This window comes from Pseudorca crassidens, chromosome 12 (assembly GCF_039906515.1).
Source record: "Pseudorca crassidens isolate mPseCra1 chromosome 12, mPseCra1.hap1, whole genome shotgun sequence".
NCBI classification, from domain to species: domain Eukaryota; kingdom Metazoa; phylum Chordata; class Mammalia; order Artiodactyla; family Delphinidae; genus Pseudorca; species Pseudorca crassidens.
Window position 1 is genome coordinate 82,246,613 of NC_090307.1, and position 27,512 is coordinate 82,274,124.

Genomic DNA, 27,512 nt, shown 5'->3' on the forward strand with positions numbered 1-27,512 from the left:
GTGCCTTGCTGATTCCAATCTGTTCTCAGGAAGGAGGCCCCAAAATATTAACCTCAGGCTTTTTAGTCATGGGTAAAAGGATTAATGAGATTTTTCTCTGACTCTGGATGAGACTTCTGAGGACTTGAACACCTGTTTCTCTCTGGGCTTAAATCTGGTTGAGCTGGGCTCCTGGCAATGGCCCTGGTTTGTTTGGGGGTAATTTATGAAATCATCCATCTTTACCCTGACTCCAGACTGAGACCAGTGAGCAGATGATGCCTCTGACACATGATGCCCTACCATTTATACCTCCTGGGACACCCCTGCCTTCCCCCCTCCCTGCCCCCTGCCCCTGCAACAGAGTAGTCTGACACCCATGCCAGCAGAGGGTCAGGGAAAGAAGAGGCATTTCTGATGCTTGGGAGAATCATGAACTATTGTTGAGTGAAGATAAATAACACAGAGTAACCCGTGAGAGATGCAGCTGAAATCCAAGTTGACACTTGTAATTGGAGAGTCTACCCTATCTGTGATGTTCAATATGGGGCCAAAAGCTGATACCAATGTTAGTTTCTCTGTCCATGAAGTCTTAACACAGTATGGCAAGACTCCCTCATCAGCAGTTACACAGACTCCTTGTTGTACTCATCTTTATCTCTTTGAGATCTCCCTGAATGTGTCCCAAAGTCAGTTTTTAAAAATTTTTTATTTGGCCACACCGGAACCCCAACCAGCGATCAAACCCATGCCCCCTGCAGTGGAAGCACGGAGTCCTAACCAGTGGACCACCAGGGAATGCCCAGTTTTGGGAATACAACGTAGCATTGTAAGTCAGACTGTCCCAAACATATCCTCCAAATTTGGTGTAAATCTATCTATCTGCTTTCACCTGATACAATTACAAATAGACACAAACTTAAAAAAGAAAATGAGCTCAATGAAGGCAAAAGTGGTCCTTTCTGAAATGTCAGTGTGTCCTAGAATTCAATTGTACATCCCTATTGTGTTGTGTGGCGGACACTCTGTAAGTAAGAAAAGACTTTACACAACTACTTCTGGTTCTCATGGTCAAATGTTTCTGTTGGAGAGAGGCCAGGACCACGGCTAGTCCATATGGCTGTATTTGTACAAATTAGAAAAAGGCACCCGTTCCTCCAGGCAGGTGGAACCTTGGGACCTACTTGTGTCCTCGGGTAGGCACCCCTGTGCAGGGTGCACCTGTACAATCCCAGTTACCGGGCTGTCTCAGCAGTTGAAAACTTCAGGATATCACTTATCTTATCCGAGCCAGAGTAGAAGTCTTGAAACTTTCTTCATGCATAGAAGTATCTGGATTAGGGGTCCATAACTCATGTGTTTTTCCTTATCTCTCAAGTTGTTTGGGGAAGAACCAAAGATCAACATCTTTATATCCATGGCTTCTTCATTGCCTATTGTGAGCAATAAAAACAGGTCAAGGAATGTGTTCTGGGTTATCCGTTGGCCTGGCTTTAGTGCTTTCAGGGCTTCTCTAGAACCCCTTGCCTCCTGTATTGCTGCCTTTCTGTGAGTGTGTTTTCACCTCTATTCTATAGATTCCTTTAGGGCTGGAACCACGTCTTATTTACTTTTGTCTTTAAAAAAAATGTTTTTAAATTACAAAAGTAGTGCATCCTTGCAGTAGAAATATTTTAAAACAGTAAACTAAAAAGTGAAAATCCCCTATCTGTTCCTGTTTCCAATTTGAGTCCTCTCCCAAGAGGGGACCGCTGTTAACAGCGTGTTGTACATCTTCCCAGAACTTTCCATTTGTAAGCATAACGATGCTCATAAAAGTGCTAGTGTTTATTGGATGCTTACTAAGTGTCAGGTGCTATGCTAAGCACTTTTCCTGTGTGTTCTCAATTAATTCACAAAACAAGCCTATGAGGTCGGTGTTTTTTTATTCCCCATTTCACAAAAGAGGAAACCAGGTGATACTACTAAGTGGTAAAGCCAGAATTTGAACCGAGGCAGGCTGACTTCAGAGCTCATGCTGTTAAAACCTCTATTGTTCTGCCACTTGCTTTGGGGATTTGGAATGTCATAGACATTTCTCTATAGTTGCCCACATAATTCTATTTCCTCCTTTTTAAAAGTTGCTCATTATTCTATAAAATGAATGTATTTAATTCACTTAGCCATTCTCCTACTGACAAACTTTTTAGGATTCTGCAGTTTTCCATTTCCTTATTTCATCAAATCTAAGATTCCATTGATTGTAAGATGCACCGTTTCAGAGATTAAAATGTGCATCTTACAATTAATGTATTATGGCATTAGAAACAATGCTGCAAATGAACATTGCATATAATTTTCACATGTGTATTTCTGTAGACATTTTCTAGAAGTAAATTTGTGCACCAAAATGAAGGTGCATTTTTAAAAATTTTATAGATACTGCCAAATTCCCCATATCTTAATCATCTGTGTCTCCCATTTACGTCACACAATGTCTGGCATTATGTAGGTACTAAATAAATGTTTGTTCAGTGGACAAAATGCATGACCAGGCCCAGCAAATGCAAAGCATTTTGGCATACTCGCATGCAAACACACAGGCCACTACCACACACACCACCAACAACAAAAATCCTAACAGTGACCAACAAGGAGATTAGAATATTTTAGCACCACATGTGTACACACTTCTTGCTGAAGCACTGGCCACAGTAAATGACAAACGCTAATAAATGCATTTTATGCAGAATTATGTGTTCGAAGTGATTTTAAAATAGCTTGCAAAGTTACCTGTCAAAAGGCTGTGCACTCAATTTTTTGAAAATACACGAATAATTCCAGCATTTTACAACCCCCAAGCTACTAGACGTGAGAAGTTTCCAGAGAGTTTAATGGTCTGTCATTTTCTCAAACACCTGCAAGACTGTCTGCATAAGAATCACCTGGAGTGCTTATTAAACTGCAGACCCCACGCCAGAGCTTTGGAATCATAATTTCTGGGGATTAGGGGCAGGTGAATCTGCATTTTAAACAGGCACTCCACGTGATTCTAAGGCCCTCAAAGGCGTGAAAGCTAGCGCATTAAAGGGCTTTAAGGAGTCTTAATTAGATTTGCCCTTTAGAACGACCCCTTTGGCTGTAAAGTGTAGAATCAACTGGAAGTGGGCAAAAGTGACCGAGATAACTAACACCATAGCTCATCCCAGAGCGAGGAGGGCGGCCCAGATGGCCTGCGCGCTTCTGCGTCCCCTGCTGGCCCTCAGCAGCCACGTCCTGGACCGGCCGGAGCGGCCAACTGCGACTGCGCCCTCCGGAGCCCGCCGGGACCATCTGGGTGCTTGCCAACGCGCTGACCTGGACCGGAAGCGGAAGTGAGGTCAAGTTCGCCTCGCGCGCTTCTCCCGCCGCAACCACTCCCAACCCTGTGGGTTGGGTCGCTTTGCGCAAGTGTCGGAAGCGGAAGTTGTTAAGACGTGGGGGAGTTCTTGGGAGAGAGTCGAGTTTTCCTAGCGCTCGGTGTGTTCGGTCTGCGGCGGCCTGAGCAGCAGGTAAAGCGCATTTGTGAGACCTCGGCAGCCCTGCTACCCGGCCCAAGCCGGATCCCGACCCCGTATCCTAGCCTGAGGGGTGTGGTGCCCGGTGCTGCGACTCCTTCCTAGGGTCCTGGTGGAGGTACCGGGAGTCACTTGTTCCTCCCTTGGAGTGAGGCCCCCTGTCCGGCTACCTCCGCCATGGGCAACACGAGCAGCGAGCGCGCTGCGCTGGACCGGCAGGGCGGCCACAAGACGCCCCGAGGGGACAGCTCGGGGGGCTCCAAGGATGGGGACAGGCCCAAGATCCTGATGGACAGCCCCGAGGACGCTGACCTCTTCCACTCCGAGGAAATCAAGGTAATGGGGGTGTGGGAATCTGATTCCCCTTGACTAATGTTGAAATCTCCTAGAGCCTTCCCCTCGTATCCCCTCTAATCATCAGAAGTGGGAGAATCCTCTTAGCAGCTCAGGAACCTGTGTCTAATTACCGATATGAGAAAGTCACCCTGAGGGAGGAGGAATTCACTTCGTTTAACATCATTAAGGAAGAGGCAGCTCTGAGACAGGTTCAAATTCTTAATTAATTAAGATCGTGGCTCTAGCAGTAATTGAGTCCCAGTCTCTGCTTTTCTCTTAGGTATGATTAATTTCACAGCTCTGAGAAATCTTCCACCACCTTTACGCAGACTGGCGCTTTTTGTAATAGTTTTGCAGTTAACTTTCAGTTTTGGAGATAAACCAGAACATGTGTAAGGTGAACGTAGAGTCGAACAGCTGACTGCAGCTGCCAGAGGTCTTTAGTTCTGCTGAAAAGTTGTGGTTCACCCTTTAGAGCAAGCATAGAAAAGTAATTTGACTTCCGGAGGTCAGTGAGTAAGTGAAACATCAGTCTGAAGGAGGCAGCCAGCTGCTCGGCTTCTCTCTCCTATTGTTTATATATGACTTAATATTTTAAACAGGCCAAAGCAAACATTTTTGCAGGCCAGATTTGGCCGGCCTGCTGCGGTCTGCTTTAACTCATTAAAAACTCTAAAGACAGGTTCTCCATTCCTGCTTCAGCCACTTTTCCTGCTAACCACCTGCTGTGGTCAGTTTCTAGGGGCAGAGCCCGGTCCAAGAATACTTAGTGATTCTGCCAGCTGATACGTATGTGGTATATCCTAAAGAAATGAACAACTAAATACTTAAAGGGCACTGCAACAAGTAGGTTTAGGAAAGATGACAAGCACCTCTTCCCCCTCCGACACACATTCTGTTAGTATCTAGTTGCCTATTAATCATCATTGCCCATTAGGCTAATTGGCAACTCATCCCAGCTGTACTCATTTTCCCTCAGATGCTGGCTTGGGTGATCGCATTATTATCTTATATCCTCACCTGAATCTTGGCTTTGAGGCTAACCTATAAAGAGTCTGCCCTTTTTTTTTTTTTTGGGTGGTGCGCGGGCCTCTCACTGCTGTGGCCTCTCCCACTGCTGTGGCCTCTCCCGTTGCGGAGCACAGGCTCCGGACGCGCAGGCTCAGCGGCCATCGCTCACGGGCCCAGCCGCTCCGTGGCATGTGGGATCTTCCCGGACCGGGGCACGAACCCGCGTCCCCTGCATCAGCAGGCGGACCCTCAACCACTGCGCCACCAGGGAAACCCCTAAAGAGTCTGCTTTTACTTGGCCCTCCAGCCTGTGATTTCATCTTGCTTTCTGAATTCGTTGCATTCCTGAAGCTGTGTGCAAAGTGAACTTTGGAATCCTGTTTATCCAATGATTTGACATCTCTTCCCCTAGAAATAATTTTGGCCCAAGGGCAGCCATTTAAGATACCCTAAGAATCAAGCTACTTTCTTTAAGAAATATTCTTTTGTTTTAAAACTCTTATAAGAAATGTTTAGCATACAGATGATCTGTAGAGAATGATTTAAATAATTTCCATTATCATTTCCACAGAAGTTACTGAAATGATGTAGCAGACACACTGGATTGAATGCTCGGATACAAAAAACAAGTCGTGAATTCTTTTAACTACACTTGCTCACCATTTTGCCTGAGGCTAGTTATCACACCCTCAGTGGAAAGAGATTGCAGTCTGTTGTTCTTTAATCTGTAAATTTTGTTAAAGGTCACAGAAATGCAGGTATCTTTTAAATGAGCTCAGGTCAGTATTTGAATTGAAGGTGCTCGAAACCTGCTCCAGACCTTTTAAGAGTCTATCACAGCCTAGAACTCCTGCTCTTTGGCTTCTGACCAGGAAAAATGTAAGAGATCCAAAACCACACCCAGAGTCAGATGTGTTTTTTGTCTCTCGTCCCGGAACACCTCCTTTATACAGCGCTGCCCACATAAGAAGTTACTGTTTACTGTAATGAACGTCAGTCTTTGTCTTATCTTTTTCTCCCTGGTGCCTGGACAGCACTCAGTGATTAGCTTTTGCCTTCCTCAGCACCTGGGCTTGCCAGTTTTCAAGTTGACAGCTCTGGAATTGTCCCTAGTAATTTTTCATGTACTTCAAATCTTGCTTAATTAAGGGAGGAGAATGACATTTATTAAGCTAATCTCAAATTCATTCACTGCCTTCTTGCAAGTGAGCTTTATAACTTCTAGAATTTTGACGACGACCTCCTAAATAACAGCAGTAACAGTAGCTAATAATTACGAAGCGCCTACTCTGGGTCCAACACTATGCAGAGCTTTCTACATGGGCTGTCTTGTCTCACTCAGCCTGCACAATAACCTTAAGAAATAGGTGCTTTTATCATCTCCATTTTGCAAGTGAGTTAACGAGCTGGAATATGAACCTGGGTAGCGACAGCTGCGTCTTTAGAATGAATTGTCAGTATGAGGGTAATTGTCTCTTGCAGGGAGCTCACTAATGGCTTCCTGTTCCTGAGTCAAGCGCTCTGCTTCCAGGCTCCGGAGAAGGAGGAGTTCCTGGCCTGGCAGCACGATCTGGAAGTGAACGACAAAGCTCCTGCCCAGGCTCGGCCAACTGTGTTTCGATGGACGGGGGGCGGAAAGGAAGTTTACTTATCTGGGTCCTTCAACAATTGGAGTAAACTTCCCCTCACGAGAAGGTAATCGCCTGGGTGTGTTCATCGACTTGTCTTAACCCAGGGCTACTCTGGTTACTCCTGTGGGTGAATAGAAGAGGATGTTTTTATAAAGTTGATGCTGAATGGAAAAATAGTTGTGCTTAATTATTCACAGGGTTCAAATCTCACACACCCAAGGAGTCGTGCTAGGTTTAGAGCACACTTAGAAGAAAACGTTGCACAGTTATGAGCATTTCCTTTTCACAGACACCTTGCACTTCAGATATTCTAGCTTTGCGTCTGTTCAGCAGGACTGTTTTCAGAAAGAGAACTCTATTCCTAGCGCCGTGGACAGAGCGGGATTTGAGTCCTTGTTGGCTGAGCTGAGCCTCTGTGTTCCTCTCTGTGAGAAGGGAACGTTGGACCAGATGATCTCCGAGCTTCCTTCTAACTTGGACTCTGTATCACTTTTGTTTGAAAGGTACACATTATGTAGGCGCCATTAGCACGACTATAGCCAAACACTTGCTCAGACACCCTAGCATGGACGGCTGTCTCAGATTGTCAGTGGAAAAGCATCTTCACGAGTAAGTCCTCTTGATGAAACAAAGGAAGAAATCGTGCCCTGCTGGGCCAGGGCTGGTTCTTGATAAGGAGCTGCCTGCTTTTCCAGGGGTCCAGTTGGTGTAGGAGGGAGCCACTCAGCCCAGTTACAAGGCATGCTAGTCGGAAGAACAAAACAATCAAATGAGAGAGGTTTCGTGGAACCCTTTTCTTTAGTAGTTATACGAGTTGCTTTAGGGAACTGTTGGTACATCCTGTGAAATTGATCCCCTGTCCTGAGCTAGGCAAGCTAGCAAAGGGTAAAACTTGGCGGGCGGCTTGCTGTTTATCTTGTGCTGCCATCCTCCTTGGCATCCAGGCTGCCAGGTGTTATTTTGCACACAAGTTGAGGACGAATGACTGTTCGTTGACCTTTTGATGGTAGGAATGTGGACTCCTGGTGTTTGAGCAAAGCGAGTTTTCCAGGAAACCTCTTACGATGCCGCTTCCTGGTAGCCTTTCTAGATTGAGATCATTATACTGAATTGTCTAAATTGGTGAAAAATGTTTATTTCTCGTGCAGCTGAACCCTTGATTTTACATGGAAGTTTTGTTTTGTTCCGTGGCTGGTTTTGCAAGTCAGCTAAGAGGGCAGCCCACCCCGCTAACATCGTCTGCTTCCCTTTTTCTTGCAGCCACAATAACTTTGTAGCCATCCTGGACCTGCCGGAAGGAGAGCATCAGTACAAGTTCTTCGTGGATGGTCAGTGGACACACGACCCTTCTGAGGTACCCTTCCTCCCGCCCTTGGTCCTCTGGCCGCCCCCACAATCCAGCCAAGTTGCCAGGTCCCTTTGTCCTGCTGGTCGAAGTCCCTGTGCGTGGCCGAGCTAGATAGCAGCGCTCCTTGTCGGCCTACTGGCATCCTTGACTGAGATGAGCAGGTGGGCCAGCCAGGAGATGAGACCTTCCAGCAGGGCTGCTGGATCCTCTAAAGACACCTCTAGAGACCGTCCACATTGTGATTTCTGCCTGTCTGTCTCTTCCCAGCCGATAGTGACCAGCCAGCTTGGCACAGTAAACAACATCATTCAAGTGAAGAAAACTGACTTTGAAGTATTTGATGCTTTAATGGTGGATTCCCAAAAGTGCTCCGACGTGTCTGGTATGAGCAGTTATTTTTACCACGTGTGTGCCGGTGGGGGCTGTATAGATTAGAAATACCTTGTTTCTCTTGCCTCTCGCTCTTGAGTGGGAGCCGCCCAATCGGTGGGTGTCCGTATCTCCCCAAAGAGCCACAAAACTAATTCCTAACTCTGTGTCAGGTCAGGTTGCTAAAATCTAGCTCTGAGGGACCCGTAAGTCACTTTTTGGGTCATCTCCAGGATTCCATAGGTCTGCTTGGCCACAGAGAGCAGACGCTGGAAACGGAACCAGAGCTTGGTCTTGTGCCAAGGCAGGCCCAAGAGGCCCTAGAGAGTTGCATCGGGTCGGTGAGGGGCCAGCACTGGGGAAGCCAGCCTGCTCGGGGCACCTGGAGAGTTTCAGCCCGACAGGTGATAAACTGACCCCTCAGTGACCTTGGCATCATTTGCGTGGTCCATGAGCACCTTGTCAGAATCCCTTCTTGGCGGGGGGGGGGGTAAGGCTCACCACAGAACAGGCTACACAGCACAACCTGCTCAGTATGGTCCTAGTAAAACTCTCCCATCTTCCAAGAGTCATCCGATCATCGAACTTTCAGTAAATTGCCTTGCATCCAAACCCACAGGAAGAAACTGCTTGGAAACAGTATGTGCTACGCAGGGAGAAGGATGCGTTGGCATGGACAGTGTTCACACCAGCTGCACTGCCCCTTCTTGCAGGGCCTCAAACCGTCCCAGGACCCCTATGGGAAGCAGTGAAGGTTCCCCGGGACTGTGCCTGACCGTCTAGGAAAACGGGTTCAGTTCACAGGATGATTCTTCATTGTCGCCTGCCTGGGCCTGGAGGTCCTGCCCCCAGGATCTCTTAACTCTTTATCAGCTCAGAACTCACACTGGCAGGTGGACCACGCGGCTGGCAAGTCATGTTATTGAGCAGGAATTGGAAATCCAAAAATAGCATTCTCTGCTCTGGATAGCTAACTGGTCTTTTAGAGAAGTCATTTCTGTTTTATTCAGACAGGTGGGAATTGGGGGGTGGGGGAAATGCCCAGATAGCCCTTACTTGCTGATAAGTGAAATTTTACGCCACAGTCCAAAGCTTTTAGTCAAGATTGTGCAGCAGAGGTTGCCTGGGGAAAGGAGGCTGACCCCTCACTGCTGGGAAACCAACTTCAGGCTCTCCATACTCTTCTCATACGTAGACACTCCCTTTCTCAAAATACATATTGACTCCTAAAGGCTCAGTTTTCTGCACTGAATGCCTTTCTCAGTTTCCTGCTGTGGTAGGGCTGGGTTGTGTGAAGGGAGTCTGTCCCCTAGAGAATGACGTGGAAGGAATTGGCGGAGCCAAGCCATCTCAGCTTTACGGGGACAGCACGAGTCTCGGCGGCCAGACACATCCCAGGTGTCCTTTGGATCACAGCTCAGTCCCCGCCAGCTGGCCAGATGTCACTGAGTGAGCAGCTTTGAAGCTTACGGAGCACTGCACTTCTAGAAGCTTCTTACTATATCTGTATAACGGGGAAACTCCAGCATGAGTTTAAGAGGAACCGGAGAGCGCTGGAGGCAAGAGAGCCTCTAGAGGTCAGGTCTTCAACTTCTCGTTGTTTTAGTTTTGAAACGCGCCGGCGCCTCTGTGTGAACAGGCTGCTTTATCTTCGCTTTTATTCTGGCTGCCGGCGCGCCTCACTTGGGCCCAGCCGCATAAGCCTCACTGGAAGCCTTGAGCTTCTGTGCTGTTCTTGCCAGCCCGGCCTGCAGCAAGGAGGCCGCATCGGCCTGCGGTGGCTGTAGGGTCAGGTCACTGTGAGCAGCTTCCCACGACTCGGTCCCAGACTCACTGCTTTGCCACGACTGCTGTCTGCCACCAGAGCGTCAGAATTCACTACTTGAGTTTTATGCCTGTCACTCAAATTCCAGAAGTGTTTTCTCATTGCCTCTGCTCTTCCCCCTTGGGGCCAGTATATCCTTCAAGAGAATATAAATCTGTACTGAGGGAACAGGAGACATGGAAAACTAAATGTCACCACAAATTGAGACTATTCCCAGGACTCCTAATTTTCCAAGTAAATGTCCTGTCACCATCTCCCAACAGAGCTGTCCAGTTCCCCACCAGGACCCTACCATCAGGAGCCTTACGTCTGGAAACCAGAGGAGCGGTTTAAAGCACCACCCATCCTCCCGCCACATCTTCTCCAGGTCATCCTGAACAAGGACACAGGGATTTCTGTGAGTAACCAGACATCTGCCCAGACCGTCCTCCACGGTCACGTTCAGCTGCTCCCCTCGGTGCACATCTTGCAAGGCAGCTCGTGAAAACGTTCAGTGTCACCCATCGGTGTTAACTGCCGGGGTCCCCCTCTGACGTGGGAACGGGCTACTCACAAGATGTTCCCAGAGTGGGCCTCCCCATCCCACAAAGCCTTTCTGAGCCCTTCCTCTTGTGTTCCACTCCCACCTCAAATTTCAGGACAAAATACATAACCGCCTCTTCTCAGTAAGCTGCATGGTGGAATTCCTCCTCTGGCCCCCAGATTTTAGAATCTTGTTTGTTTGTTTTGCCGCGCTCGGAATGTGGGATCTTAGTTCCCAACCAGGGATCGAACCCACACCCACTGCAGTGGAAGCGCAAAGTCTTAACCACTGAACTGCCAGGGAAGTTCCAGAATCTAGTTTTAATCCCCAAATTGCTTTCAGAAACCTCAGGGCTCATGGATCAAAATTTGGGGTATGTGGGTAACACACATTGCCTCTGGGAAATTGATATTACTTATAAAAAGAAGTGTGCTTCCTGCTGAATCCTGAAGAGCACCCCATTATTCCCCGCGTTTGATTTTCCATCCTGTTTGACCTGAGCTGCCTGGTTCCCCGGCTCTGGACTGTGCAGCGTAGCCATAATTCTTGGGAGTCCAGGTGTTCTTCAGCCTTGTCCAGGCCACCACCTAACAGGCAGACGCTCCAGGGTGATCAGGTAACTGCTGCTGCTCTAGACGCCACACAGAAGTGGGTGCACGTGTGCTGAGCAGGGGGCTGGAGGTGTACACGTGCAGGCATCCCCGCAGCAGTCACGGTGTGTCCCCCAGGGACTCGCTGTTCTTGGGGCCGCCCCGCCCCAAGCACACATCTGACAGCTGAGCCGGCTTTTACTGGATGCTTTTTCTGTTTTGAATTAGCATTTATAAAATTGGGGAGTGTACGTTGGGGGAAAAATAAAGAAAAACCTGGATTTCTGGCTTCTCTGAAAAAATAGGAAGGTGTGGCAACATTGCCTCGTATGTGAGCTCTTACGGAGTCAGAGCGCCTCTCCCCTCCCCCAGTCATCCAGTGCATTCTTCAGGCTCCCCGTCTGAGTCTCAGAGACATGAGTTTGCAACACACTGCTCAGGAGCGTTGAGTATTGATCATTTCTTCCCGCTTTTTCTAAAAGCCCCTTCACTGTACGGCTTTCTTCCTGCCCCTCCTCCAAAGAGAGGACAGAGCCACGGCCCACAATCTAGATGAAGCCTGGCCAGAGATGCACACCAGTGCGCCCAGCAGACCCCGAGAGCGCCCCTTAGTTGGAGCACCAGGCATGACCCCTCGCCCACCCAGTCATCGTGCACAAGCCCTTTCACTGCCTGACAAGGAAGAAAGGGGCCTGAGAGCCTGCCTCCTTCCCTCTGAAATCCAGTGCCGTGAAACACGGGAGAATCTTGATTTCCAAATCTGAAGTGCACACGTCTGCTTTTGCTCCCCCGCAGTGTGATCCAGCTTTGCTCCCTGAGCCCAACCACGTCATGCTGAACCACCTCTATGCACTTTCCATTAAGGTAAGGACGTGTTTGTTACTTACTGTGTTTCTCCAAGTGTGCTCTGAGGCCCCCTAGCGACGGCACTACCTGCAGTATCGATACTTACCTGAAGGGCGGCTTCCGGGACCTGACCCAGACCCGTAGGCTCCTCTTCCGAAGGGAGGCCCAGGAACCTGCTTTACTCAGGCCTCCTGATGATTCTCACACTCCCTAAACTTTGAGCCTCCTGACTTAGTCCTGCCTTTGGTGATTTCCGCCTCTTCCTCAGGACGGAGTGATGGTGCTCAGCGCGACCCACCGGTACAAGAAAAAATACGTCACCACCTTGTTATACAAGCCCATATGAAGAGCTGGGGCCAGCCGTGGGCCCCAGGGGGCAGTGTGCACCACCGGGCTCCACGCGTGCATGCTTTTCACTAGACAGGATGGACTGTAAATTTCCCATTTCACGCTCTTTAGAAGACATTTCGTACCCGCTCTACTCCTACTTGAAGGTTTGTTCCAGACACAGCAGCTCCTGGAGCACCTCGGTCTGTAACAGTCCTCTTAGCACCCGGTGGCTGTGAGCCCTGGGGCTCATCAAGGCTGAGGGGGGAGAGGGAGCAGACGGTCTGCACCCCACACCACGGTGCAGGTCTAAATTTACATCCTCTGAACTGGTCACGGAGACTTTTCTTAAGCCAAAAAGGAACCCGAGCCACTTTGCTGGTGGAAATCCGGGAAGCAGGTACCGAGGCCGCACAGAATTTCTCATCTTGTGTGTGTGTCTTGACTTGTCCCTGCTGAGGCCTGGCTGTGGACCTAACGGCGAGTATGGTATGGTCTCTGCCTGTCCTCTGAATTCAGAGCAATAGATCGTCTTCCATTCCCTGCTCCAGGGAGGCATAATTTCTATAGAAATTAGAACCTGTCTAATTTCCAGATGAAGTTTTACAATTCTTTCTTACACTTACGTGCACTGAGTTTTTTTTTTTAACCAGAGGTGGCTGACTGTACAGCCTTAGGGCAATTTTTAAATCACCCCAACTAGACTATAGATCATGTGACCTGTGCTGAGCAATAATCTGTTCTCAGAACAGACTTGGAAAACCATGGCCAGATATCTCCGTTAAGCTGGAGGATCCTGCGGACTGACCACCGCTAGCTGGAAGGTTGTCCAGCTTTTTATTCGATTCGTAATGAGGTGACAGTGTTAGCACGCAAATTTTGGAGAGGCACCCTACCCTAGCCTGTGCCACCTTGCTTGGGACCTCTGGTCCCTCCTTAGCAAAGAAGGCTGTAGCAATTGCTGTTGCTTCTTCTGGAAGGAAATTAGAACTTGCGGCAGCCTTCTGAATTTGTGTGAGGAAATCATCCTTTGGACCAAAGCGAACCTCTCCACACGGCTTGGAGATGCCGGAGACATGCCCGTTAGCAAGGTTCCTGTCCCCAGGTCGGTGGAAGCTGTCGTCCTGCGCTTTGTTCCTGCTGGGAGACGGAGGAACCATATCCCTGGTGTCTCATATTTATTTGGCGAACCTGGGTCTGGGATACCCTTTTTTGTTACTGTTTCCAAAACACTGAATTACTGTCACCTTGATGTACAGGTTTCAATAAAGCTTTGTAAAGATAACAGACGTGCACTTGGAGGAAGGTTTGATTTCGTGCAGTCATTTGGAGAAGAGACTGGAGCTCTCCCCGAGCTTTATTCAGTGCAGTGCTTTTCCGTCTTTTTCCCGCCTTGGCACACATTGAAAATGGTACCATCCTTGTGGCACTCTGGGGTGAGTGGACGGGGCAGCTCGGCTCCCTCCCGGGCTGAGGGCCTTTCTCTGACCCACCTATTCCGCACGCAGATTAGAAGGCCGTTAAGAGGCTGTAAAATCGAGCCCCGTGGAACCGCTCGACCACAGGGGAAGCCGAGGAAAAGCAGCAGTGAAGGCCCCTGGCTTGCGCAAGTTGGCAGCATCCCCGCTCCGAGGTCCTGCTGCTGCTTGCTCATTGACAAGCACCACAGGGGAGCCTGGGATCATGACGCCCTCTTGGAAGACACCAGGATGTTCTGGAGTCAGCTGTTCTCACCAGCTAAAAGGGCCTCTGTCCCTTCTACCAAAAAGATGGAAGGTTACAGTGTCCCTTTAGTAATAAGCCTTTTCTTCCCAGGCATCAGGAAACGTAAATAAATTTGGGAGAAAGGGGAACCCCTCAGGTCATCTGGTCCACTTGAGGTGGAGAAAGCTTAGAAGGCATTCCTAGCTGGGTAATTAGCCGTCTCACTCTGAAAACCCAAGTGATGTGGGAACCCTAGATTTAGGGATTGGAGGGATTATTTAAGTAGACTAAGGAAATACATAAAAATCCTCTATCCAAAACTGAATCAAAACTCTTTTCTATTTTTTAAAAATTATTGAAGTATAGTTGATTTTACAGTATTGTGTTAGGTTCAGGTCTACAGCATAGTGAGTCACTATTTTTTGTAGCTTGTGTGTCATTGTAGGTTATTATAAGATACTGGGTATGATTCCCTGTACTATGCAGTAAATCCCTGTTGCTTATCTATTTTATGTATAGTAGTTTATATCTGTTAATCCTGTGCCCCTAATTTGTCCCTCCCCTCCCTTTCCCCTTTGGTAACCATAATTTTATTTTCTGTATCTGTCTTTCTGTTTTGTGTATACATTTGTATTATTTTTAGATTCCACAGATGAGTGATAGCGTATAGTATTTATGTTCTCTGACTTAATTTCACTAAGCATAATATTTTCTAGGTCCATCCACGGTGCTGCAAATGACAACATTTATTTTTATGGCTGAGTAATATTCCTGTGTGTGTGTGTGTGTGTGTGTGTGTGTATGTGTATACACACCACATCTTAAGTCAGTCGTCTGTTGATGGACACCTGGGTTGCTTTCATGTCTTGGCTATTGTAAGTAGGGCTGCTGTGAACATGGGGTACGTGTATCTTTTCAAATTAGTGTTTTCATTTTTTTCTGGATATATACCCAGGAGTGAAATTGCTGGATCATGTGGTAGTTCTATTCTTAGGTGTTTTTGAGGAGCCTCCATACTGTTCTCCACAGTGGCTGCACCAATTTACCTTCCCACCAGCCGTGCAGGAGGGTTCCCTTTGTTCCACACCCTCTCTAGCATTTGTTATTTGTAGACTCTGATGATAGCCAGTCTGACCTGTGTGAGGTATTACCTCATTGTGGTTTGGATTTGCATTTCTCTGATAATTAGCGATGTTGAGCATCTTTGCTTGTGTCATCTTTGGAAAAAATGTCTGTTCAAGTCCTCTGCCTAGTTTTTGATTGGGTTGTTTTTTTGGTATTGGGTTGTATGAGTTGTTTGTATATTTTGGAAATTAACTCCTTGTTGGTTGCATCATTTGCAAATATTTTCTCCCATTTTGTAGGTTGTCTTTTCATTTTGTTGATGGTTTCCTTTGCTGGGCAAAAAGTTTACGTTTAATGAGGTCCCATTTGTTTATTTTTGCTTTTATTTCTTTTGCCTTGGGAGACTGAAAATACTGCTGTGATTTCTGTCAGCGCGTCCCGCCTGTGTTCTCTCCTAGGCGTTTTACGGTGTCGTGTCTTACATGGGTCTTTAAGCCATTTTGAGTTTATTTTTGTGGATCAAATATTTTTGAAGTATAATTGAAAATACATAGCTAAGCTCAAAAGTATAAAAGGGATATATTGAAGTACCAGAATTGAAGAAACCGTTGCTGTGTTGGTGAGCTGTGAGCGTGGCCCCTGGCCCCATGGTGGAGACTCAGAGGGTGGGGTGGGGGGGTAGGACCCAGTCATAGGCCTCCAGGACCAGGGTTTGACACCCTCACCTGGATAGGAAGCCCACTTCATGAGTTGGCCCAGAAAAGCACTGCCTTTCTGTAAGAGGAGTTAGAGAATCTGGCTGCTGGCCTGAGTCAGGGCTCAGAGGGAGTCATCAGCCCCAGGCTGCAGGGGGAAACGTCATGTTGGAAAATCTCACCTGCAGATCAGCTCTGCTCACAAAGTTCAGATAAAGCCAAGCCAAAAATCCAGTGTAAAAACTAATTTGGAGCCAGGAAGCCCAGTAAGAGTCCTCTGCAGCCCTGGGGCCACGGGGGACTCCCAGTGCAGTAACTGCTAGGGTGGGGAAATGTAGCCAAAACCACAGAACCCTGGGATGTGGGTGTCAGCATTCTCCACAGCTGTTCGTGTGTCTAAAAGACTTCATTTTCTTTAAAAAGCAACACAAAAGGAAGTCCCCCGTGGTCCAGAAGACTGCTAACAGACCTAGGTGAAAGTCTCTATACCCAAGAAGCTAAAAGTAATGGAGATTATTTCATGGATATGGAACAGGAGACCCTGTTTGGTCCAAATCACAGGAGCAAAGCCACACTGAGGTGTCCTATGACCCAGGTAATGCTTTCTCTATTATGGGTGAGGACTGGTTACATGGTTGGTTAAAGTGTAACTGAAATTGCTTTTGAATGAAGATATTTTTTTCCTCCAGAAATGTATATACAAATGAATTTATGGAGCCAAAGGTAAGGTCTTTAAATTACTAGTGGGTAAAGTAGTATTGCAAGGTAAACAACCATATGTCAGCATGTTGAAACCAAAGATCAAAGGACCCAGGCAAGGTCTTTTCCTTCCCTCTGGTCAAAGCCTGGCTTCATGTTAGAGTTGGCCGTTCCCCCCCACCATCCGCTGTCCCGGAGTGTGGACACTGGACTGAGATTAGGGATGTCATCCAGTTCAGTGCCTGAGTAGCTGTGTGACCTTGGGCAAATCACATGACCTCTCTTAGCCCAGTTTCCTCTCCTGAAAAATGGAAGGGGTTGGATTAGCACTAAATGATTCCTAGGGCTCCTTTCATTTCACATTGGGAGCCACAAAGCTTTTACACCATGAATGGGATATGGCCACAGACAGGAAGTCAAGGGCCAGAAAAGGAAAAAGTGCCACTGTAAGCTCAGTTAGGAAACCTCCAAGATGCCAAGGGCCAAGATGGGAAAACACAGAACACCAAAGTGATGCCATGCATGGCTAAGGTCAGAGACTCAACCATTTTAGGGAAAAGCAACATTTCATTTTGGTTAACTCAGTTACTTCTAGATGAGCATGATTTCATTTCTGAGCATGAACTCAATTCTCCTGATACATGACCCTCCACCAGTGTTTACAAACAGTTTGAGTGCACTGATGAAGACCCAAGTCTCTGGGCCACTCAACCCTCCATCCAGCTTTTTAGCACCTCACCTGATCAGCAAATCAGTGGAGAAAAGAAGCTAGAGCCTTCTACCCTGGGATGCCAATTATAATTGTCTTCAGGAGAAAACAGTAAGCTACAAACGTATGTACAGGTCATTCCAGTTAATTGTAAAAACATCGACAAGGGCCTTCCTAAGAGTGACCACTGCTGTGAGTCAGACCCTTGGAGAACCAGTGCTCTGCCTCTGGGATCAGCCACTGAGCTCAGCTCCCACAACTGCCTCGTCTTTTTTTGTCCTAAAGACAGCCAGAGGGCCTGAGCCTGGGTGAGGATGCCAGCCTTCTTTACCTGCCAGGAGTGCATTCACCCATTTCATCTGCAAGACTCAACAGCAAGTGAGAACAAGAGACAGCTCCAGTTGTGTGTACCCTGGATCGACTTTATTTTCCCTTTTTGTGGTTCTCTGAAAGGACAGGCTGAGTTGTGTATAGCAGTAAAGTCATTTCCAGAGTTCTTTACCTCTAACGACCCCTCCAGGGCAAACAGGAGTTCCGTTAATCATTGACAGACTCGGGAGAAAGCCAGGCCATCTGTGCAGTTCCAGGTGTCCACGGCCCTGCCCTCCCGGCTTCGGAAGATAAAAGCCTCAGCGTTTGACTAGGCGACTGATGAAACATTTCTCATATAAACACTGTGCCTAGAGCCACGTCTCCATGCTTTTGGCATCATGAGCAATATTTAAACTGCCAAGAAAGAAATCGGACTGGAACAGGCCAAGCTTCCTCAGCCTCAGCACTATTGACACTTGGGGCCTGGTAGCTTTTTGTGGAGGGTGGGCATGTGGGCCACCCTGTGCCTTGCAGGGTGTTTAGCAGCAGCCCTGGCCTCTACCCATGAGGTGCCAGTAGTACCATCAGTTGTGACAACCAAAAATGTCTCCAGATATTGTCAAGTGTCCTCAAGGGAAGGGAGCCAAGTCACCCCTAGTTTAGAACCACTGGAGCAGGCCAGTCTGTTGTATTGTGACACCAAAAGCTTAGCTGGTCCCACCCCTGTGGGCCTAGCATTATTGCTTTAGACTTAAACCTGCATGAATATTTTCCAAAGCAAATCACGTTCAAGAGGCCCAATTCTGAAGACAAACTAGCTGGTCGGTCCTGTTAAGCACATCATCCCTTTTTGGCCTAAGTCTCCAAATCCTAATTTCAGTTATGAATTTGCTTTGCAAGCTGCTGCTTCAGTCTCGTGAAAATTAAGTTGTAAGAGCAGAAAATGTGATGGCTAATTTTGTGCTTAAGAGGTAGGGATAGCATGGACGGCTGGGCCTCAGTTTATGGTGTGGCTGAGTAATTTGTTGTTTCTTTGAGGTCCTTGCTTAGGGTCCAGAGAACCTTTCTGGCACATTCCTCTCGGAACCAAACCACATTTACTTATGCTTTTGAAGTGTTACGTGGCTGCCAAGATTCCTCAGGACAGTAACTGAAGCGGTATTCAGTGGACTTTTTCTAATTTTATAAGGAAAGAAAGGTTCCAACATTTGACTTGTTCATCTTCCAAATTATTTTCTTTCTTAGAGTTGGCAGATTTTTATCCCCAGCGGTAAAAGAGAAAGGAGGAACAGAATAGAATCGCAAGTACGACTCCTGTCACAGGGCAAGTCGGCTGCGACCCTGCAAGTCAGAATTTGACTGTGGTCAGATTACTTCATTGGAAAATAAAAATTGAAAGCAACAGGAACCATGAGAAAATTACCATTTGCCAAAACCAGTGTTTGTCTAGCTCAACAAAGTTTATACTGACAAAACTAAAGCATCTTAGAAAAATTTACCTTGCAGACTACAAAAATTCATTTAGTTAAAAAGACAAGTGTCTACATTTTAAATTACCTTGATCTCCGAATTCCTCCTTCCAGAAATCTACATCATTAAAACCGGTGGCGTTATCCTAATGGATGAGAGGAATTGAAAGGTGACCTGTTTTTTTGGTTGGTTTGTTATGAACTGCATTATAGGAGAGCTGGGTAGTCCATTCTCCAGTAATCCTTTCAAAGTGGCCTGACTGCCGTGAGGAGCCTTCCAGTTCTGCAGTCCTATAAAGTGACCTTAACAGCCAGTTCATGGTTCATTGGAAGGAATGACCAAACTTCGACAACATTGCACTTCTGGAAGAGAACGTCGCTGGTCTCTTGATTCCAGGAGAGCAGCTTGCTCTAAGCCCTGTGTGGCTCTCCACCCCTCACCCCCAGAAGAAGCCTCCCCTGAAAGGAAGGATGGTCCCAATGCCACGCTCCCAAGCTTAGGCTGACAGTGGCGATACTTTGGGTTTTTATGGGCTCCCTTAAGAAAAGAAGAGGTCTTGCACTAAGGCAAACATTTTAGATCATTGCTTTATTTGACTATTTGTTCAACAGAGTTCATTCCTCTCAAGGTGGATCTTGAACCGTTCCTTGTGATCTTTTCCTCGTTCTGAATAAAAAAGGTAATGAAGCAAAAGCCTGTACTTTTGGACCTAGAATCTTATTTATGCTAGTAAGCTTTGACTGCGGTTTCGTGTTACGATATTTCCTGCTGGCATCTCCGTAGTCACACGGAGCTCCCCGCACTCCAGTGAAGATGGCTGTCCACAACTGCCACCGTTGAAACCAAAAGTAAGAGTTGAAAAATGCACCTTTTACAATAAAAAAGTAGAAACCAATTCAATTTCCTTTTTTTTTTTACGAATATAAAGTTTCTTGTAAATATGTACAGTCTTTGAGCTAGTTCTATAGCAGGAAGCATTTCACAAATGAGACACACGATATACACTTTGAGGGCTAAGAAGCCCATTTCTCGTGGAGATCCTAAATGAGATGCCAAGACTGAAACACCAATTTCCAGTGACCTCTCCAAATACTTGTGGACCAAGAGACAGAAACTTCAGCAAACATTCAGTCAGATCTGCCCTGGAGAAGGGAGGGGATGCAGTGTGACCCCCAAAGACGAAGCAACACTTAGAACACGACAGCATGACACTGGCCAAGGATGCGACAACGTGGAGGAAGGGCCGTGGGCGTTTCAAACAAGAAAGCACTTCGGTTAAGAGACGAGCAGGAAGGAGCTGGGACTCAGGCCAGGTTGCAATCTGGAAAGTGAGCTGAACCGTGGACACGGGGGTTAAAACGCGGTCACGTTCGCCAGCTGCGGTGGGAACAGGTCTACCTGTCAGCTTACCTAGGATGTGCCCTGGTGGTTTGAGGTGTGGAGAAGCAAGAGAGGCCTGGTGGGAGATTAAAGGCAGAAATAAGGCCGCTAGTTAGCTTGCCAACTGCGAAGCCTCTAGTTGGTTCTTTACCGGTTGCCAGGAACCTCGCACCGCCGGAGGGGAGAGAGAAACTGGGTGAGCCGCACGGCACCTAAGGAGGGCTTCCCCGCCCGGCTGGGATGGGAGAGTTGAGCTGCGGCTTCCTTCTCGAACTTCCTGGTCTTAGTCTAGCCCTAGGGAGAGGCTCGTTTGGGAAGTCACAGTTTTCATGGGGTAGAACCTGGTGGATCGTGTGTGAGCAGAGTTGTCCGCGCGGGCGTCGGCAGGGAGCTGTGGAAGTGTGAGGTGTGGTTGCTGAAATCCCTCTCTGGTCGTAAGGCTTGAGCGTTTGGCTTTTGTTTGTTCAGTGCTACAGACTGCAGCTTGTGGCCGGTGAGTTGGCAAGTCCCAGAGGGTGTCGGTTCGGCGGGAGCTGTGGGATGGAACTAGTGCATTGGCAGAGCAACCCAAGGGGGCAGCCAGGTCGGGGGGCAGCGCATGCAGTGAACCGCCATGCAGAACTCCTGGGGCGCTCTTCCCAGCCCGGGGAGCCAGGGAGAGTGCGCCATCAGGACAGGAGGTGAGTGCCCCCGGCCCCCTCCTGGACCCCCATTGGTGCCGGGCTCAGAGCAAGTCTGTCGCATGCTTTCCTGGCCAGAGCTACATGGAAAGTGGAGACAGCAGGCCGGTGGGTGATGCTGAGGGGCAGGGAGGGAAGAGCTCCTCGTGGCCCCTTGGCCCCAAGTCACTGCCTGTGAGCCGGGCCCGATGGCCTCCGTACATTCGCAGCTGGTGGGAGGGGAAGTCGTCAAGGCCATCAAAGGCAATGAGAACGGTAAACATTTGGCTAAGATGTCACCCTGGGTAAGACAGGGCCATCTGTGAGGATGGACTGGAAGGAGAGTGGACCTAGGTGAGCGTGGGAGGTTAGCCAGTGGCAGGGGCTCTTCTACGATACATGTCGGTAGTAAAGAAAGACCTGATTGTGTGACCTGCTACAAATGACTACAACAGGAAATACGGTGCTATTCAAATCTATTAAGAAGTCTGTTGTCTTTAAAAAATAAATAAATAAAAATAAAACAGGAAAACAAAAACCCAACCAACCCTAGGATCTTAAAGTAGCTATTAGGATTCTAACCACATCGTAGTTAGCCCCCGGTTGGTTTCCTGTGATGAACGGGTACAGGCTAGAGCTAGGTACAAAAGTTTATGAATGCTTTGAAAGAGTAACAAAGTGCAAAGAGGGTAGACTGCAGGAGGGTGCCGGCAGCTCCCAGGAGCCCCACGCCCCTCCTGGCTGCAGGGTGTCCGTGCTGAGGCGGGTCTGGGTCCAGCTGCGCCGTGGGCACTGGGGTCCCCCCTTCAGCAGCGTTCCATAGTGCGGTTGGTGTTTTCCTGCAGTTCAAGAGGAGTTGGGTTTTCTGGCTGAGATTTATACTGAAGACTGGTCCCAGACCTAGGAGGAGGAGGGGGTTTTGCCATCAGAGGTCAGAAATCGCTGTGCTCACTTTGCAAACAGGAAGCCTAGACTGGGGTGTGCAGGAGCACGAGGCCTCGCCTTCCTGCCGTGAGCCGAGCTTGCGGAACTCACCGCAGAGTCCCCAACACTACGTAAGTACTTCTGTTATGCACCCCATTTTATCCATAAATCAGAGGAGATAAGGAAAAGCATTTAAACGGCTTTTCCCCCCTCCTTGTAGCAGCAGGGGTGCCAACAGTGAACTGCGGATGGCAGCAGGACTACTGTTACGCACCCCATTTTATCCATAAATCAGAGGAGATAAGGAAAAGCATTTAAACGGCTTTTCCCCCCTCCCTGTAGCGGCAGGGGTGCCAACAGTGAGCTGCAGATGGCAGCAGGAGAGTGCAATCCAGAAAACTGGCCCCTGGAACCGGCTGGCCTGCTGAGGAGACACCATGCTCTGGAGCCTCCCCGTGCACTTGGGGGGCCCCTAGTCTTCGGCACATCCCTCCATCTTCTCAGTTGCTAACCTAAAAATTACAAGGTAATAAATGCATGCACGTGATTTAAAAATTTTGAAAGGTTTGGAGTTCTTCTAGAAGGCAACCACTGTTACCAGTTCGGTGTAGCCTTCCAGAGAAACTGTTGATGTATACGTGTTTGAAAAAGTAAGGCATCAAACCTTTTGAATAGCATGTTATCATATCACCTGTGTTTAAGAAGGGTGACTACACATCTGTATTTGTTTGTATGCAGAGAGGCTCTCTAGAAACTGCGCGCTGGCTGCCTCCGGAAAGGGAACGCCATAGCCCTGGCAGCTGTTACGGTTTGAGGCGCACACATTATCCATCTGTGCAGCAGGAAGCCCCTTCTTAAGACGTTCTCTTCCTAAGCTTAAGTCCCGCAGACTCCGAAGTACAGTAGCGGCGCCCCTTCCCTACAACAGTGGCCCCTCGGGGATGAGGAGGGCACCTCACTCACCTTGTTGACCTGGGACAGCGGGGTCCTCACGGCTCCCACGGGCAGCCGGCCCCTGCTGCCGTCCTCAAACAGCCTCCCAGGGGAGCGCTCCCTGCGCGTGCTGAGCATCCGGCCGGGGGACTTCTCCCGCTCCAGGGGGCGGCCCGGAGACTTGTCCCTGCGCAGCTCCGTCCGCCCCTCGCGGTAGCGGTGGGGCGTGCCGGGCTCTCGCGGGTGGCTGGGGCCTTCAGGGGGCGCCGGGCTGGAGGCCACGCGCTTAGTGATGTGCTCGTTGTACGTCGGCGGGCCTCGCTTGTTGGGGCTGCGATAATGGGAGAGGAAGGTGGGGAGCTGAGCCGTCACAACCCAACGGGGCAGCTTCCTCCTCCTCTGAGCCACCCTGTGCCCCCATCTCACCACGCGTTATTAGAAGAAGACCCCACCGGGAATTCTTCGAGACGCTTATATCGACAGTGAGGCCAGGGAAAGAAGGCAGCGGTGACAGCAGAGGGGAATCAGGCTGCCCGGTCTCGACACAGGCTTTCTGCTGAGCGCCCACAGCGTGTCGGGCCCTGTGCTAAGCTCTTCAGGTACCTTAACTCGCCAGATCACCCTAACAGCAGCTCTGCAAGCTAGGAACGGCCGTGACCCCCGTCGTACAGACAAGCAGCTGGAGACACAGAGAGGCTGCGATCCCAGTGCAGGTCAGTGCGACGTCGTACTCCCCATGTTCTAACCCCGCTGACCCTAGTATTTTCCAGAGCCTAGAGGGCGCAGAAGGAAGTCTTCCGTGAGGGGTTAAGCCTGTACTCATCGCTGTCAAGCTGCCAAAGCTGCCCCACTCCTGGGCCTTTGTTGGGTCACCTCTCCTTCCAAGTGGCTTTCCAGGAGTCTTTGGGGCATCCGACACCAGAGGTGTAGGGATCGGGCCTGATATAATTAGGAGACTGAGGAGGGCAGACGAAAACAGTAGAGCTGGCTCAGAAAATGTCTGAACAATTTGTATGACCACTCTAACCCTCCACCCTGGGTATGTCAGATGAAGATCTGACCAGACACGGCCCTAACCACCTCTCTGAAGCAGCAAGATCCAGAAACACAGGCAGACAGGACTGACAGCCTTCGGCGTCGGTTCCTTCCCACCCCTGACGAGCAGCCAAGGTACTCAGGCCCTTGTTATCTGAGCATAATTAGTGCGTGCGGGGAAAAGGCAGACTATTATTTCACAGAGAAGGTTGCTTGAAGACATCTGATTGATTGGGGCTTTATCTTGGAAAAGTAGAAGTAGAAATCAGGGAAATATATTTTAACCTAGATATTTTTAAATCTAAATTAATTACAACTGGTTACATGCTAAGAATGAACCAAGGATGAATCCCACACTGATTTATTCTGCTCTAATTTTCTCAACAAAATTCTGTGCTAACATGCTGGGTGACATCCTTCACCAGCAGTGTTGTAATTTTTGCAGCAAAATCGTAAAGTCGTTTGTTAAATATTAGTGCCACTGGTTTTCCCAGAGGCCTCTCTTAATCCTTGATATTTAAATCCTTCGCCTTTGGAAGGGACCAAACTTGTTTTTTTAATTATTGGTCTAACTGTAAGGAATCTTTTGTCAATGCCCGTAATGGAAAGCAACTGAGCAGCGAAGACACTGCCCCAGTGGGGGAGGGGAGACTCTAGAGCAAGTTTGAGGGCCAAATCCAGACAGACGCCTGCTTTTATTTAAGTTTTACTGGAGCATGGCCAGCAAATTTGAAAATATTTACTATCTGGACCTTTACAGGAAAAGTGTGCCAGTTCCTTCTCTACGGTAAAATAGATTGGTGGACAGAGCAGAATAACTGTCTTAAATGGTCAGTCCATTATAAATAATTTCATTCTCTTGTTTCCCTATGCAGCTCAAAATGTGGAAATTCCAACAACCCACGCTCAGAAAGCCAGAACTTTCTTGTGTGTGCAGCAGTAAAATTTGAGATAAACCTTGATTTCAAGATGTCGAAATCTGAGCTATCTTCATCTCTTGTCCTGTGGCTTTGTGATATAGAAGACAATAAAAGAAATTTCCAGTAAGAGTATCTGATTTGTAATGGAAGAGAAATTATAAAGCATGTCAGGGGCCCATCGTAAAGCAAGCTCACTGCCCAGAGGAAGAAAAGTGGCTCAAGGAAGGCCATTCGAGAAGTCAGCCTAGGTTGATGGGCTAAAGGAAGACACTCGTCATTCTGGGCGGAGCAGGCCATTTTCCATCTCCAAATCCCTTAATAACCAATGCTCTACTTGCAAAGAGTTACATTTCCTGCTCTGCTAAACAGACCTGGGGGCAGTGCAGCCTGCAGTGAATCACATTCTCCCAAGCTGGCCTTCTCCATTCTGGACCTGCCCAAAGCAGACAGCAGCAAAAAGACGGTTTTATAAGCCGAGAGGCAACTAAAGGAAACTGCTGGTTCTCCAGACATGCCCGGCAGCAGCAGGAACAGCAGCAGCATTATTTCTGCCCCTTGTTCACAGGAACTAGAACCATTTTCCACGACAGAGGAAGTTAACTCCTTACAGAGACACCATATCATCTCAAAAGGAAGGTGCCTGGCCATCTAACTAACTAGTGAGGCAGTGGAGAAAAGAAGAAAAATCTAATTACAGTACTTGGGTTGGCTCTTGGCATGAATGACTTGGAAACTAAATAAAATCTAGACATTGTCAGGAGAGGACTACAGCCCTTTGAGCAGTCTCTCCTGAGGCACGATCAAGCCACAAAGAGTGAGAAGCAGCTGCTTATTCAGCACTTCTGGTTTTCCAGCAAGTTCCTGGGACTAAAATCACACTGACCAAACATTTCTGACCAACAGTTACATTTCAACAAAAGAAACAGACACTAGTCGTCAGGACATAGTCTCAGAACATTAAATTGACGACTCTCTTTCTTTTCTAAGATCTAAGCAGCATTTCATAACATTAAAGGTGGTTCCTCCACCAAACTGAGTCCCTTGAGAATAAAAACCATCTTGTCTGTCTTCAGCTGTGTAGCCCCAGACATCGTGTCTGGCACATGGTAGGGGGTCCACATAACTCTCTATAATAGGGTAGACATGTGGGGTTTGTAAACCAGTCCACAAAATTAAAACCCTAGGTCAATTCCCCTGGGTTAAATAAGCTTATCTCCTTTGTGGACCAGGATCTTAAAATTACACATCTCAAACCTACACATCGAACCGAATCTGGCTCCGAGCCCTGGGTGTCAAGACAAAGCCAGTTCCACTTCCACACACTGCTGGTGGGATAACTAAAGGGTACAGCCCCTAAGGAGGAAAACTCACCAACATCTATCAAAACTACCAACGCCCATCAATTTCTTTTCTAGGAATTCATCCTCCAGGTAGATTCCTAAGCATGCAAAATGAATGTACAAAGTCATTTACTACAGCAACAGACTGGAAACAACCCAAACATCCAGTGATAAAGGAGCAGTTAAATAAGGTACAGGCAGGTGAACGAATGCTATGCAGGTGTAAAAAAAAAGAATGAAGAAATACTTCGGATACTGACATGGAGCAATCTCTCTCTAAGACACAGGAGAGTGTGCACAGTATGCTATCGCCTGTATTGAGAAGGGGAAGAGCACTTCCAGAATGGCCGAGCAAGGACTCCCAAAAACCTGTTTCTCCATAGAAACAACAAGAACACTGGCAAAATTGTCAAAATCAACTTTTTGGAACTCTGGAAATTAACCAAAGTCTTGCAACAATTCAGAGAGTGTTTATGCAAGAAAATGTGCAATATTCACCACCCCTGTCTCCCCAGATCTGCAGTAGTTTTGAAAGCAACAGCCTTGTAACCAGCTGTGAAAACCAGCACCCTGGTGACCACTGGAGGGAGTACATTAGGACTGGAGCTTCCCAAAAGCCCCAGCCTTGGAAAACTGTCACTATCTGACTTATCTGGCTCCTCCCTGGAAAAAGACCATCCTCAGGGCTTGTTTTTAATTGAGCTGATTCAGGTCTTCCTCTCTAGAAATGCCCTATCTCTAGACGTTTACCAAAAAAAAAACAAAAACAAAAACAATGGCTACTGTAAGACCAGTTGGGAAAAACAAGAGGCCAGCTACACACTCAAAAGGAAGTCCTGCATATTCCTGGGGATCTGTAAGGCCAGACACACACAGGTAAGCCTGTCACATACCCAGGAAGAACCTTCCAAGGCCTCGTCTGTCAGCCACAGCTGACTCAGTGCTGCAGGTGTGCCCCAGCACAAATACACACAGTCGCTCAGCAAAGGGTGGGTTCAGTGATTTAAGGAAATCTCTTTCCAGTCATGCAGCTGACCACCCCTAACCAAGCAAAACTTCAACGGCTGCACGTAACAAAGGACACCGACTACAGCTTTAGTACCAGAGACACTAAACCAATAGCAGCGACAACACACCCAGGGAGGGGAAGGGGGAGCCGATTTGCCACGTTGTATTATTTGAAATGTTCAGTTTTCAACAAGAAAAAACTTACAAGACATTCCAAGCAAGAGTAAATAAATAAAGTATATAGCCCATACTCAAGGCCTCATTTCTTCTTTTACCAAGGAGGGGCAGTAAAAATTTTCCTGATGCTTATAAAGGACTCATTTCAGTGCCGCAGATCC

The 27,512-nt window shown here is 48.0% G+C and overlaps 2 protein-coding genes across 35 annotated transcripts in view; one reads left to right on the forward strand and one right to left on the reverse strand.

The window, feature by feature from the left end:
- The first annotated feature begins 3,340 nt into the window (after positions 1–3,340).
- Positions 3,341–27,424, forward strand: PRKAB1 (protein kinase AMP-activated non-catalytic subunit beta 1). Of its 24 annotated transcripts, none has more exons than XM_067700815.1 (11): positions 3,341–3,851; positions 6,394–6,557; positions 7,754–7,847; positions 8,109–8,223; positions 10,299–10,432; positions 11,944–12,012; positions 12,263–16,380; positions 17,479–22,069; positions 22,281–24,041; positions 24,782–26,480; positions 26,519–27,424. In XM_067700815.1, the coding sequence occupies exons 1-7, from the start codon at positions 3,693–3,695 to the stop codon at positions 12,338–12,340; spliced, it is 813 nt and encodes a 270-aa protein (XP_067556916.1). In that variant the 5' UTR covers positions 3,341–3,692; the 3' UTR covers positions 12,341–16,380; positions 17,479–22,069; positions 22,281–24,041; positions 24,782–26,480; positions 26,519–27,424. The 24 variants fall into 24 exon arrangements, with proteins under 24 accessions (XP_067556916.1, XP_067556904.1, XP_067556905.1 ...); XM_067700803.1 differs by having other exon boundaries at positions 22,281–22,464; positions 22,677–24,041; positions 24,782–27,424; XM_067700804.1 differs by having other exon boundaries at positions 17,479–21,035; positions 21,860–22,069; positions 24,782–27,424.
- The window catches only part of CIT (citron rho-interacting serine/threonine kinase), a 167,990-nt gene continuing 161,951 nt past the window's right edge, over positions 21,474–27,512 (reverse strand). For 7 of the 11 annotated variants that reach the window (XM_067700789.1, XM_067700794.1, XM_067700790.1 and 4 more), the window contains one exon: positions 21,474–23,202. In XM_067700789.1, coding sequence (XP_067556890.1) covers positions 22,815–23,202 — 388 coding nt within the window. In that variant the 3' untranslated portion in view covers positions 21,474–22,814. The remainder of the gene's footprint in view (positions 23,203–27,512) is intronic. The other 4 variants (XM_067700796.1, XM_067700795.1, XM_067700791.1 and 1 more) reach the window with 1 other exon arrangement.

What these genes read in the sequence shown, in the direction of transcription:
- PRKAB1 (XM_067700799.1), top strand. Translation starts at nt 3,693, where the DNA reads ATGGGCAACACGAGCAGCGAGCGCGCTGCGCTGGACCGGCAGGGCGGC. An exon ending in AAACTTCCCCTCACGAGAAG is followed by an intron (nt 6,558 to 7,753) that starts GTAATCGCCTGG and finishes TTTTTCTTGCAG; the next exon opens with CCACAATAACTTTGTAGCCA. An exon ending in ACAAGGACACAGGGATTTCT is followed by an intron (nt 10,433 to 11,943) that starts GTGAGTAACCAG and finishes GCTCCCCCGCAG; the next exon opens with TGTGATCCAGCTTTGCTCCC.